The sequence below is a fragment of the Clupea harengus genome, chromosome 6 (genome assembly GCF_900700415.2).
Source record: "Clupea harengus chromosome 6, Ch_v2.0.2, whole genome shotgun sequence".
Classification (NCBI taxonomy): Eukaryota; Metazoa; Chordata; class Actinopteri; order Clupeiformes; family Clupeidae; genus Clupea; species Clupea harengus.
The window spans coordinates 18,968,621-18,981,815 of NC_045157.1; the positions used below are offsets into that span (position 1 = coordinate 18,968,621).

The following is a 13,195-nucleotide window of genomic DNA, read 5'->3' on the forward strand; positions in this document are numbered from 1 at the left end:
GAGCAGTGGTTGCCAAAGCACTTTTCTTTTTTTTTACAGAATTCACTTGTAACAACATGGATCAGTAATACACAGTATGTGAATTCAGATCTCAATGTACAAAAATAACTTTAAAATATTTACAAAATAAATATTATCACCAGTCAATGTTAGCTTTTAAGTAGTGCTGTCAGTTAAACGCGTTATTAACGGCGTTAACGCAAACCCATTTTAACGCCGTTAATTTTTTTATCGCGAGAGTTTTTTTTAGATTAACGTTCTTTTTGGTCTTGCAAACTGTGTAGTAGGCTAACGTTACGGTTTGAGTGAATGGTGAGCGTGATACGGCGAAATGGATGATAAAAAGCTTCTGAGTGGAAAGTTTACTTTTAAAAGTTGTGTTGTGCAAATGAAGCCAGCTTCACTGTTGTCTGAAAATGTCTACAGGCAGCTGGCTGAAAGCAAATAAGTAGTAGGCTTACCTTTTATTGGTAACCTAACTGTTACGGTTCATTGTTTCTGAAATAAGAGGCCTGACTGCTATGTTCCCAGCAAACTTGAAAAAAATTAAATATTAAGCCATGGTTTAACTGCACTATAGGCTGAGTCCTTGTTTACCTGAAATGTGCACTTTATAATTTTATTTTGTACCGCCCTGTTTGGCAATGTTGGTTTTCATTAAAATAAAACATTTGCATAAAGCAAGCCAATCCACTTTTCCATGTTGATAAGGGCATTCAAATGAAAATAAAATGATGGAAAAAATGAATAAATGAAGGGACATTTAGAATAGATAAAAATGTGCGATTAATCACGATTCATTTTGAGTTAACTATGACATAAATGCGATTAATCGCGATTAAATATTTTAATCGTTTGACAGCACTACTTTTAAGATAATGGTGGCATTTGGATTCACACTGTGTACTGTGTTGCGGTAAACATGAGACCTTCATAAATCTCAGATCACATTTTACTTGACTATGTCTCACACTGTGAATTTTATGGAAAAATAGTATCTCAAGGAATATCATGAACTACTATGAAGTGTGCAGGGGAAGTGAGGCTTGTGATGCTGGGGGTAAAAGAAGAGCACTGTCAGCTCTTTCTCTCAAGGATGTTTAGCTCGCCTCAACCAGAGTAGTCTTCCATAACAGGCTTGATGCTGCCACATAAATCTGTGTACTGCTACATCAAAGATGCAGGGCTGACTTACATTCACACACACACACACACACACACACACACACACACACACTGGGCTGATGCATGTTAAACACAGAGACAGTGGGAGCCTTTGGGAGGTTCACATTTCCTTGTTTATAGAACATTCTGGTTGCTTGTTTGCCTTGTCAGTGTGTACATTTGTCAGCAAACACATACATTCATGTGGTATGTGTAATATATAATACTTTCTGTGAAACATCACAGTCCATATACAATGAACAGCTCCGAAGTGGGTTGGAATGTCATTGGTGTGTATTTATGTTATAACTTACCACATCCATAATTTGCATTAGGCTGAAGCTGAAATTCACAGTGAGGGAATGTGTATCATTGAACACTGGCCTCTCCAGTGGATTGTAATTTGCCATCAGATCTTTGTACAATTTACGCTGAGGTTCACCTTGTAGTGACACTGTAGGGGAAAACAAATACAAACAGCTTAGCTGTGTGTTTCGGGACGAGAATAAGAATGAGATGAGAGGTTCAAGTCCAGAGCTGCTCTGACTATCTGAGGCTCACACCATAATTAAAACTGAAAACAAAAGGCAGAGCATAGTCACAAAGCAAAGTTAAGGAAAAAGGGCTTGCACACTGAGGCAAAAAGCTTCTCCGCCTCATTTGGAAGCTGCTATATTGATCCACGAATCTCATCAAGCGTTCTCTGTATGTAGCTTCAGCCTCAACCTCCTCCGAGCTGTCTGGCCCAGCCACCTATAACTCTCCCCATCCCTCAGTAGTCTACATTATGAGTCTGCTCCAGGGGCCTGAGGTATATTTACATCCCTGAAGTGCTGAGGTCTGGAACCTCTCGCAAACCCTCAGGTATAACAATCACTGTTAATCTTCCTTGTGTCATTTGAGATCAGGCACTAGTAAAGCAGATGGCCACTAAAAGCTTAGCGGTCTCCCACACCCAGATAGGTCAAAGGATTTCCCTGTCAATTTCTTTACAAATTAACTGATGTAAAATCAATGCTGATTTTTTATTTACCATCTCTGTTTCCTGAGGATTTCCCACCAAATCAAAGTGAAAATGTAGGAGATGATGACTTTGTCCTGTAGCCATCACACAACACCCTATTCAGGGGACACACTAATGAAAGCCTTGCTTTTGTTTCTTAATTATTTCCCATCGGACCTTAACTACTCATAATACAATTCCACTGAGGTCTGAGATCCACTGACTGGATTACATCAGGCTTTTACTGGTCAAGCCAGTAGTATCTGTAACTCATTTGGGAAGAGGGCACACCAAAGGGCTGAACAGAGTGCTATTATCCCAAGCCAATATCTGTCCTGGCATCTATTGTGAAGTCTTATTCAATTTGAGAGGCCTACCCAATGTCAATAAGATGGACTAAATGGAGACACTGCCGGACGCAAAAGCAATTACATAGTAAATATTGATATGGATGGATGGATATTATAAACTGGAGCAAGTAAGCACACATGCTGAGAGAATGTTGTTCTGCAAAAAGACGTCAGACTACAAAACCCACTATTGAATTTCTACAAAAGAGAATCCAAACAAGAGTCTACACTACAGCATCAATCAAATGATCACGTCAGGAGAAAACTATACATAAAAGAAATATTAACTGATTTGGAACTTGTTCTCCAAATACTACATTGATTGTCCAAAGCAACTTTTTTGAAAATGTATTAGCTACGTTTGAAAATGTATTACCAAGCCACTACAAAATCATTAAACAAGTTCTAGATACAGACAATTTTGAAAATCCTAAAATTAGCCTTTCTGAACGTTTAGCTTACACACCATCGTCTTTCTTGAGTGATAGCTCCAAATTATGTGGGCAAATCAGCAGTAAGCCAAAATGATGATTCACCAGAGCTTTTAAGAACGATAATCAAATGAACAAGAGCCAACTTAACAATTAGTATGTGTGGTTTTTCACCGCACCAACAGGACCATAATTAGTTATCTAAATATCAAAGCACAATAGCCTGTAGTAGCCAACATTGAAAAAGCACCGGTAAGCCAAGTAGCATAATTATTCATGGAGCAGGCAGCCAAGAACAAAATTGACCCAATGCTAAAAATTCACATTGTGAAAAAACATGTGCTTTGATAAGCATGATAATATTGACACTTTTCACTCAAGAGTCGTTTTCTAGTATAGTAGTGTATTTCAGTATTGTACATTTAAAGCCATGCAGACCCTACCTCTCCACACGCAGGCTGTGATGACAAGAAACAGGGTGACATTCCAGGCCCCCATAATTTAACCAGTAAAGAAACGCAAACCTAAAACCGTGTTTAAATTACCAAACTAACTTCATCGGATGTCCTATCCTACTTCTTAATACAACGCACACAGAAACTAAGCGTGGGCTGTGGACAGGATTCTTCTTGCTGTCCGGCACATTGTTATGTGCTGCTGCATAGAGTCCCGCCTCCCACCGTCCGTGCTATATTTCAAAACGAGTGCGCCGTCAGAGCGCATCGCCCGTGTCAGAGATCCGCTAACCTATGGGCACGTAAATCATATTTTGGTCACTGACACAGTCGTCAGATCAGACCGTTAGAAAGTGGCGCGCTGAGATGAATTGTTTCACGCTGTCCTCACCTCAAGGCTGGATGCATTTGTCAGTCAAACACTGGACCAGAGCCTAGTACCCGAAACTTCACTGCCTGCCACCTCATGTCAAATACTGAAAAACAGCCACCAAAGGACTGATGGTCTGAAGGTAGCACATTCCAGAATGAATATTGCTCCTAATGGTCACACGTTTGTTTTAGCGTAAAAAGAAACCCTACAACCCTACTATTTGACACCTCACAAACAGGCAATGTTTGTTATTCTAAATTGAGCAGCCTACATTGTATTTTTCTGAGCATGTCTAGGAAGGGCTGGAATGGTTAAATTGCAGGCCTACATTGATGCAGCTCATTCATATTTTATTGTTTGTCAGAAAGTAGTTCAGAATACTCTGAATATTGCATTTTAATCATGTTTACATAATACTTTTTTAAAGCAGTGACAGATGGCTTACCTGAACTATCTGACACCTTATTCATGAATCTTTTAGATGGGTCAGCATCAGCAGTAAAAATGTGCTGACCCAAACCGAGCCTATGAATTAAATTAAAATTTAAAGAATTCAAAACTTGTAGACCACAAAACAAAATGAAGGTGTCTATAATACCAATAATTGGTAACACTTGAAGCAATATGGGGGAGACATTTCTCTGTTGTTTTTGGAAGCAGTCATCTGGTAATTTTTGATCTGTCCCATATCCACTTGGTCCTACACAGCTTTACTTAATGTTAGTCCTGCGTGTCACTTCTCTATGGTGCCTTAATAATGGAAGTGTTTCATATTGGTGTTGGCCGACCAGAATTGGCTGCAGTTTTCACCACATCTTCAGAAGGACACAAATACATGTTGTAAACTGGTTCCTATTTCTCATCCTTTTCCAATTTTGAAAAACTCGTATTGAAAACCAGTATAGAAAAACCAGTATTGAAATGCACCCATGATCATATGCGATTAGAAGGTCATTCAGAACTTTGACTAGGACCGTTTCAGTGCTGTGATGGGCTTCTTGGATACTGTTTTTATGTAGAAAGGAAGTGTGTTGCTTTGCTATTACTGGCATTCACACCAGTAGCAGTGGTCGGCCAATTTGAGTAGGCATCGTCTGGGTGATGGAGGTTGTGTCTGCTGCCGGCCAGTTCCCTGATCAGTTCAGTCATCTCCTCCAGTCACGCACTCTTCCACTGCTCTGACCCTTGGGGATGTGTTTGTAGACGTGCCCTGCTGTGCTGCTTCCACCACATCCTCCCTCTCCAGTGCATACTCTAGGGTTTCAAGCAGTGTGCGTGGGGGAGGCAGCTGGGTATGGATGTGTAGGTCAGTTGATAGATGAATAGTATAGCTCAGTTTGCACAGTGGATGGCATGTGTGTGTACGCCTGTCTTCTCAGACTTTCAATGCCATTAGCCAGAGTGAGCAGCGGCTCACCCACACGTCTTTGTCGGCCATGCAGGTTGGACCGCAGGAACTCCACTCGAAAGCATTGCCCAAAACACTGCCTCAGCGTGCTGGTTAGCGTGCCTTAGTCAGCCCTCTCGCTGGGACCCAAAAGCAGCAGGCAGGACAGTGCATCGTCATCCTGTGCAGGGATATTTCATTTTTTGTTCTTGTTTTCAAAATGGCTTTAAAGCTCCGCGATTTCATAAAAAGAACACCCCCAGAAACCTTTAATCTTCTACATATATGCCACTTGTGCATCAATGTTTTTAGTTAGATGAAATATACAAAAACATCAAGGCATGTCAGACTAAAAAAGTGTAACAGGCCTTTGTCCCCGGGGGGTTAAACATATTTGGGCATCATAATGCTGACTGGCTTCTGCTGCTCCAGGTCGTCGCCGCCATCTTTGTTTACATTCGTGACGGAAGCTGCAACCCCTACTTCACCGTAGCGGGGCTGCTTTGTGGTGCTCTGGCCCAGCGCCTCCATGGTAGTGGTTCCCAGCTGGCCGGCTGTCAAAGCTGTGGCTGGTCCCCAGGGGCTCTGGCGCAGCAGCCTCTGCTGCCTCTTCCCGCAGGCTCTTCCTCATTAGGGCTGTTGGAGTAATGCCCTTTGGCAGTGCTCCACCCTGGTGCAGCTCTTTGATGAGGCCTTCAATTATGTCTGTTTCTCTTGTACGGGCCATGTGCTTCTGTTTTGTATTGCCATGCATTTGGTTTTGTTTTCCTTGTGCATCTGAACCCACCCCTCACCTGTTGTGTTTTACTTCCTGTCATTGATAGTTTCAAAACATTGTCTGTGCACACCTGTTCCTCATTGTGTCTGTATTACTGTATAATTCCCTCTTTGCTTTACTCCTGTCTCTGTGTCGTGCATCTGGGTCCTCTCTCTGTGGAAACCTGACAGGTGGCCTGCAGAAATGATGGTCCTGTTGAAGCCGGTTACCACTCCAGCTGTTCATTACCTGTAGTTCAAACGCGGACTATAACAAGACCAGACACAGACCATCTGACCACTCTGCCATCATTAGAGTTCCTGCTTATCTCTTCCATCAGAATATTACCAGGTTGGGCCATCCTGAGAACATGAGAAGTTTGGTTGTAAATTATGTGTTGCAATTATACTGCTTTTGAAAAGTGACTCAGTGATAAGAGTAATGCACACATTTGAGTGTTATATACTAACTACTACTACTACTACTACTGATGCTATACATATCCTTTGTACGTCGCTTTGGATAAAAGTGTCTGCTAAATGACTAAATGTAAATGTAAGTGTATACAGGAGTCATTAGCACTAAAAAAATCAGGTGATTTTTTTCACAGAGACACATGAAATTTAAACATGCTGCTGGTTAATTATTAACTGCAGAGAGGCTGTTCATTTGAGCAAAGCAGTGGCATCACTCTTTAGTTTTTCTATCCACTTGAGAGCTGAACTCTGAACTATAATATAAGTATAATATAAATATAACAGAAAGAAAGTTTATTGCTTACCGAATACGTACTTGAATATTGACGGTCTAATATCCGGAGCTGAGGACCCCCCTGTAATCACTTAACACAGGGCAGTGTCAGAGGGCATGTCTCTATCCATCACACTGCGGTCAAACCCAAAAATGGAAATGCAGATACAGTTGAGGCAGAATTACTGCGCCCTGCTCGATAATCCAGTGGGCAGCGCATTCATGTTGACACTTGTCATTGATCTCTCTCCTGGCCAAGACAATTAATAGCTGGTGTCAAAGCGCACCCCTCAACATTGGGTACGGAAAGTGCTGGGCTTAGCTAATTTTGCTTCAATCTATACCAGCGCTAATGACAGTACAGATACAAGGCTATGCTCCTACACAAGTCAACTTTGGAGACCTTCGACCTGTTACTTTAATTGGACACCCTCACCATCTGACCTCCTGAATACTCTAGTTGGGGCCTGTAGACCCGGTATGGCAGGCCTAGTATGTGTGGCAGTATGGTAGTATGTGCTAGCAATGCTAAGTCACACAGATCTAATGGACTTTTCTAGGGTGTTTCTGTCCGCACAAACAACCTTTTGCTGCTACTGACCAATACACTATTTATGGTATTTATAGTCTCATGCCATTGCTTTGACACAGTCTTGGTTAGTAGGCTTTTGCTTGAGTAAAAAGTATGATACAAGGTTTGAAGATACATGGCTTCAAGAAAACGACTATAACAGCATAAACCATGCACTTCTGTGGTCTTTCATTCACTGCACAGTGAGTGTATGTGTTTGTGTTAGCAGTAACAAGGCTTTATTGCTAAAGTCATGTGCCGAATGCCCCCCTCCCCCCCGCATGAAAACCAAGTGCCCCCCCCCTTCAGTTTGTTCTGGCACGGGTGTAGTTTTCAACATCAGTAGTCTTGAGAAATGATGGAAAGAGCTAATGATGGCCCTCATAGACGGAACTACATGGATGTTTTAGAAATTCAAGCCCCAGTCTCTTGTTTTTGCCTCAGTAGATTCATCAACATTGCCACCTAGAGGTAAAATGAGACACAGGATCAACAATATCAAGTGTAACTCAGTGTGAAGTTGATGCAAACAATAAGGCAATTTATGTATGAAACTAGATTTCTCCTTCAGTTGTTGGTTTTGGCTGTCAGTTGGTAAGAATGGGCTTTAATCAAAATAATCAGACTTATGTGTGAGTGTGAGGTGCTATTCAATTAATCTCAAATTTTCCTTGAAACGAGGAATGGGATCAATAACAGAATGTATTGTCTCACATACAAGATGTATTGTTCTGCCATTACAATGCATTGCAGTGCCTCCTATGTTTTATACAAAGTATCTTTTGGATTGTCCTGCAGTGACATCATCCAAAAAGTAACGTACACCAATAATGCACATAGCCTTTCTCTCTTCTTTATGTGCTGGCTTGGTATATATACATGGGCATGTGATGCATTTCCCAGTTTCTACCTGTCCCTTTTCATTGTTTACATGCATTGCTTTGCATGGTCTATAAAGCACAGAGTTCTTGTAGAATTTATATTAAAAAAAAACAAGCACCCTGTTCCAACAACATATTGTACATCGGATTTCCAAAACACAAGCTTTCCCTTTGGTTGTCTTGATTGATTGTACTTGATTGTACTTTCGGTATTTTAGGTGATTTGTGGGGCAATGTGACTTTGAATAGTGTGAATTAATGAATGTGCCATTTAAACCAGTAATTAATCTGGATAAGTGATACTGCATGTGTTTTTTTCACTTGTCCTTGCCTTTTGAACTGAAAACAGAATGATAAACGACAGCACTTTCAACCCAACCATTAAAGTGGCTAATTATGTATCAAATATGGGCTCATAGGGAGCAAAGCTAATCACCTATTATGAACTTAAAGAAGCCCTGTGACCTTCATACTATGAAAGAAATTACAAGCCACACTACACAAACAAATCAAAGTTTGGGCCTAATGCCAATTTTCTAAAAGTAGGCTACACAGAAGACCCTAAAGGACTGTGGGTGCATGCACTACACACACAGCACATAAAGCATGACTGACATACACCGTGACAGGTCACTGGCTCCCAGGCCTCACGGGAGCAAACACGCTGTCAGTCAGTCAGTCGTCACGCATGACTGCGTCCCGGCACATGCCATAGCCTCGCCGGGTCCTGACAGCAGCACTGGCACCTCGACTGCTCACGGTCTGAGGGGAGAAAACAACCTTGAAAAAGACTTAGATTTCAGGTGGGCAATCACGCCACCAGTGACACTTCAATCTACCGTGTGCTTGTCTGGCTCAAGAGGTTAGTGTTCAGCGAGGATTACTCTGAAACAGTGACTGTAATCTGGTATCATACACTTGGTGATTAGAACAGCCATTATAAACATAGGTTTGCAGTCTCTAAACACTATAAACAGTGAAAGGGAAAGTGAGTAGGTTAATGTGAATATTACATATGAATTCAGATGAAAGAAAAAAGGAATTATATTGATATAGTTCATATATTTTTCTGCCAAATGTGTGCTATATAAAACTAAATGACATGTTTGCTTTGACGTGAACCTAATTGTATTGTAAATTGGTGACTGCATGACATACTTCATTTAACCTCTAGAGGGCGATGTTTTTCTTCCTAAAGGTTGTCAGTGGGTGTGACTGATAAGTGAGGAGGACTTTGAGGCTCTGTGATTGTGTAACCTGTGGGCATTATAAAAACCTGAACAGAATTATCTCTAGCTGTCAGTTCTCATGTCTTAGAAGCTGTGCTACGATCATAGATGTGTGCCCTTTGAACGGCTGACTAAAGGGGATCTCTGACAGAGGTAAAGGATAATTTAATACGCAACTGTGAACAGTTGTCTTGCAGGGCAAAATTAGTTGACAGATGTATATGCTAAACTCAACTATGTCTTGCTGTGCTGGTCACCCCAGGAGAATATTTGTGACTCTGTTTTTGCTCTTTTCCTCTCATAATGAAGCTTTAATAATCAGCATAATCCCTCAGTGTCACACATTTGCTTCAGTATGCAGAACTAATCTAGAGGAAGACATAAGTCATTTTTGACCTTCGGGAGCACAAATTGCATTGGTTGCCCTTAAGTAAAGACTCCTTGCATGGCCAAATGAGACTCAGATCATTATAAAATAAATAGTAGCCTGGTACTACCCAAAGGGCTAGTAGGCTATGCACACCAAGATCCTTTTAAAAAAGCCTATACAATTCCAGAGGAACACCAGGTCCATTCAAGCAGCTGTGTAAATGATGTTCATTCATACCAGCTGCCCTTGAGACAGTGGTTTTGTTTAGGCTCAGTCACGTTCTAGTATGGTTATCCCATTGGCAAGATTAAACAATGGTCTGTGTTAGACAAAGGAACTGTATTAAACAGCTTATATGCACCAATGATTCATGGAACAACTCTTTTTGTTGATGTTCTATTGAACGATACTCCCAAGTAACAACAAAATATCCAGAGAAGTTCAGAGAAATGTTGAGAGGGCTGGAAGAACTGTGGTTCAGAAGTCTTTCCCCCTGCTCTAGGTCTTCGATCTCACTGCATCAGAAACACTTCTCCATCTATCTCTGTCATCACACACTTCATTTCAGCATAGGTGCAACATTTCGCAATGTTTTATACACATCTTTGGTTAATAAGCACAAGTCAGTTCAAACCATACTATATGGAATACTTTCACTTTTTGTAAACATACGGATAAACAAGTGGGATCATGAAAAACATCAGGGTTGTTTGTTTGTATTGGCAATTTGCATGCCATTTCCTGTTTCCACCATGGCGCATGACTGATGCCTAACAATTACTTTGAAAGACGTCACTTACAATGGCCGTCATCATCATCATCATCAAGACGCCACTGCTGAGAGAAATAAAAACCCAACCCAGTCTCATCTCATCCAGATGAATGTGTTACGATTGTTGTAGAATTCGAACAAATAAATCAAATTAAGGAATGTCATCTGAGCCCATGACAAAATATGAACAGTAAGTCAGTAGGAATGCTGAATAGCAATGCTGGAAAAACACAAAAACCATGAAATGTCACATGGAATGTGGGAAGTCAGAAGTAGCAGACACATTTCTTTCATTTCAAAGAAGGGTATTTTATCTTTTCTCATCAAATGTTGGCTTGGCCATGGTTGCATGGACACACACTCTGAACAGCACATTGCGTAATCTTTGCTCTCCTGGGCTTGGCTGCCTACCTCCCTGCCTGTCTGTGACACTTGCTCCTGTGCCAGCTCTGGAGGAACTAAATGTGCCTGACTGATATACAGCATCTCCATTGTGCTCGATGGTCATTTCTCACTCAGCCTTACTGATGATTTGGAAAACGAACTACCCAGATCAATAGAACTAACTACATCGTACCATGATGTGTTCATTTTTTATATCCCACTCATCACATTACTCTCAGAAATAATGGGGGGAAATGAGAATTCGATTGAGCCTGGATAATTACATTAATTGGTTGGAAAGAAAAACACCCTTGAACTGCCTTCCTCTGAGGCGGCCGTGGAGAGCTGATCTATAACACAGTGTGCTCAACCTCCCTGTGCATTTCATTATTATTCCAACACCGTAAACAGTCTGACGGCGTAACCCTTTTGTTTAATTCTGATGTTGCGTGGCAAGTGGTTGTGCGCGTGGAATAATGAGATCAAAGAGCAGAACAGAAAATAGAGGAAAGGGGGGCTCTGGCGTAGTATTGCATAACTGTTTTGTATAGGTCATACAAAATAGCATTTTTTTATTGGTTTAGATTAAATTTACGGAAAGAAATCAATTACTTATTCAAATCACGTTAAGACATTAATACAGAAACAGGAAATGAAGGAACACTGAAAGTACAAATCTGAATTGACAGAACATTACGCAATCCAGAATTTAAAACTGTGTCTCTGCCTGTTTTCCTTTAGGGTTCAACATAATACCTTATTTCAAAATCTGTACACCCATCACGTGTTGTGTTAAAATAACAAAAAACAACACACAGAAAAAAATCAAAGCATGAAAAATCACATGATTAACAATGTCACATGTATACAGTCCCACTTACGTTCAGCTGTGTGTACATGGGACTTTAAGTGGTGATGCTAAATCTAGTGCTACAAATGGAGCGTTTAAAAAAATTCAAGTAGAAAAAGGCACTGGCCAGCCAACACCTGACTGAGTCTAGCACCAGGTCTCTTTTGAAGCACCAATTGATTTACTTTTTTGTGTGTTTTTCTCCCGCTTTGTTCTTGTGTAGGTGTCAGCTGCAGCCAAAATAAAGCATTGTTAAGGCTGCACACGGTACCTCTGTGTTTACCATGTGACCGCATGCTAAATTAGACCGCTTGTCAAGTCTGTGTACTGTACTGTCCGTTCTGTGTAGAGCCAGACAACATGCTGTTCTCTGACAGCACAAAATAAAAACAATACACCAATAAGACGAGTACATAAGGAAATGTTACCGAAAAAGAGACCACATACTCCAGAACTATTTTCAGAAAATCTGCACTGGGTCACTGAGAGCCTTCAGAGTTGTGTGGTGATGTCTTCAATGGACCACAAACATCCGCCTCTCTTGCAGCCAGAATGCTGTTGGGCATTCTGGGAATCCTGGTATACGTAGCTGTACAGTCCAAATGTTAAGAAAGTGGAATATTTCCAGCTGTCACTTTTTTGAGATGGCTCAATACACCCCCTTGATTGGTATAATGGTACTTTTTTGAGATGTGTCTCTTTTGTGAGTGAGATGCAGGGGGCTCTGCAGATGGAGCGGCCCCTTGAGGAGATCACTGCAGGATCCTGGATGTGGACGTCAACTTTCTTTTCACAACAGCAGATAAAAGACTGCTTTGGATTTCACATAGCCTGTCTCCTCTTTGCTGCTTTTTGTGTGGGTGCATCTGTGTTTGCACGTCTGTTAATTTGTGTGTGCATGTATTTGTCTTTTTATTGTGTGTGTGTGTGTGTGACTGTCGTATGTGTGTGTGCATGAATGCGTGAACGTGTTTTGAGTTTATATACGTGGGCTGCAGTTTTTGATTTTCTGCCACCCAGCGTGTTCCCTGACCTTTGCTGTGCCTCAGCGGTGGGTGGTCTTGTCAGTGGCGTGTGTCCACTGAGCGCAGGTCTTGCAGCACTGAGTACGCACAGTGGCAAGGTAGCAGCGGCCGAGCCACTGGAGGGTCTGGCAGAAGCGGTAGGTGAGGCGGTCACGCAGGCACACCTGAGCTGGGTAACACACATGTGGAAGAGACAGAGAGAGAGAGAGAGAGAGAGAGAGAGAGAGAGAGAGAGAGAGAGGATCAAAAGGTGTTAATTGCACAGTAATCATCCAGTCTTTATAGTGTTAGTAGTGTTGCCCTGATGACAAAGACGAAAAACTGAACTTGCTATGATTAGGATGTCTTGTTAATGTGTACACCTATAATGATACTCTTGAGACGTTAAATTATTTTATGTATTGATGTATAAATGAAATGTACATGGTTTCATATGAAATCCT

At 41.3% G+C, this 13,195-nt stretch overlaps 1 protein-coding gene across 3 annotated transcripts in view; it reads right to left on the bottom strand.

The window, feature by feature from the left end:
- LOC105892878 (A disintegrin and metalloproteinase with thrombospondin motifs 7) overlaps positions 1-13,195 on the bottom strand; it is a 114,417-nt gene that overhangs the window by 13,501 nt on the left and 87,721 nt on the right. For 2 of the 3 annotated variants that reach the window (XM_031569256.2, XM_031569257.2), the window contains exon 24: positions 1,479-1,618. In XM_031569256.2, the coding sequence (XP_031425116.1) occupies positions 1,479-1,618 (140 nt within the window). Of the gene's footprint in view, positions 1-1,478; positions 1,619-11,402; positions 12,922-13,195 lie in introns of those variants that run through there. The other variant, XM_031569259.2, reaches the window with a different exon arrangement.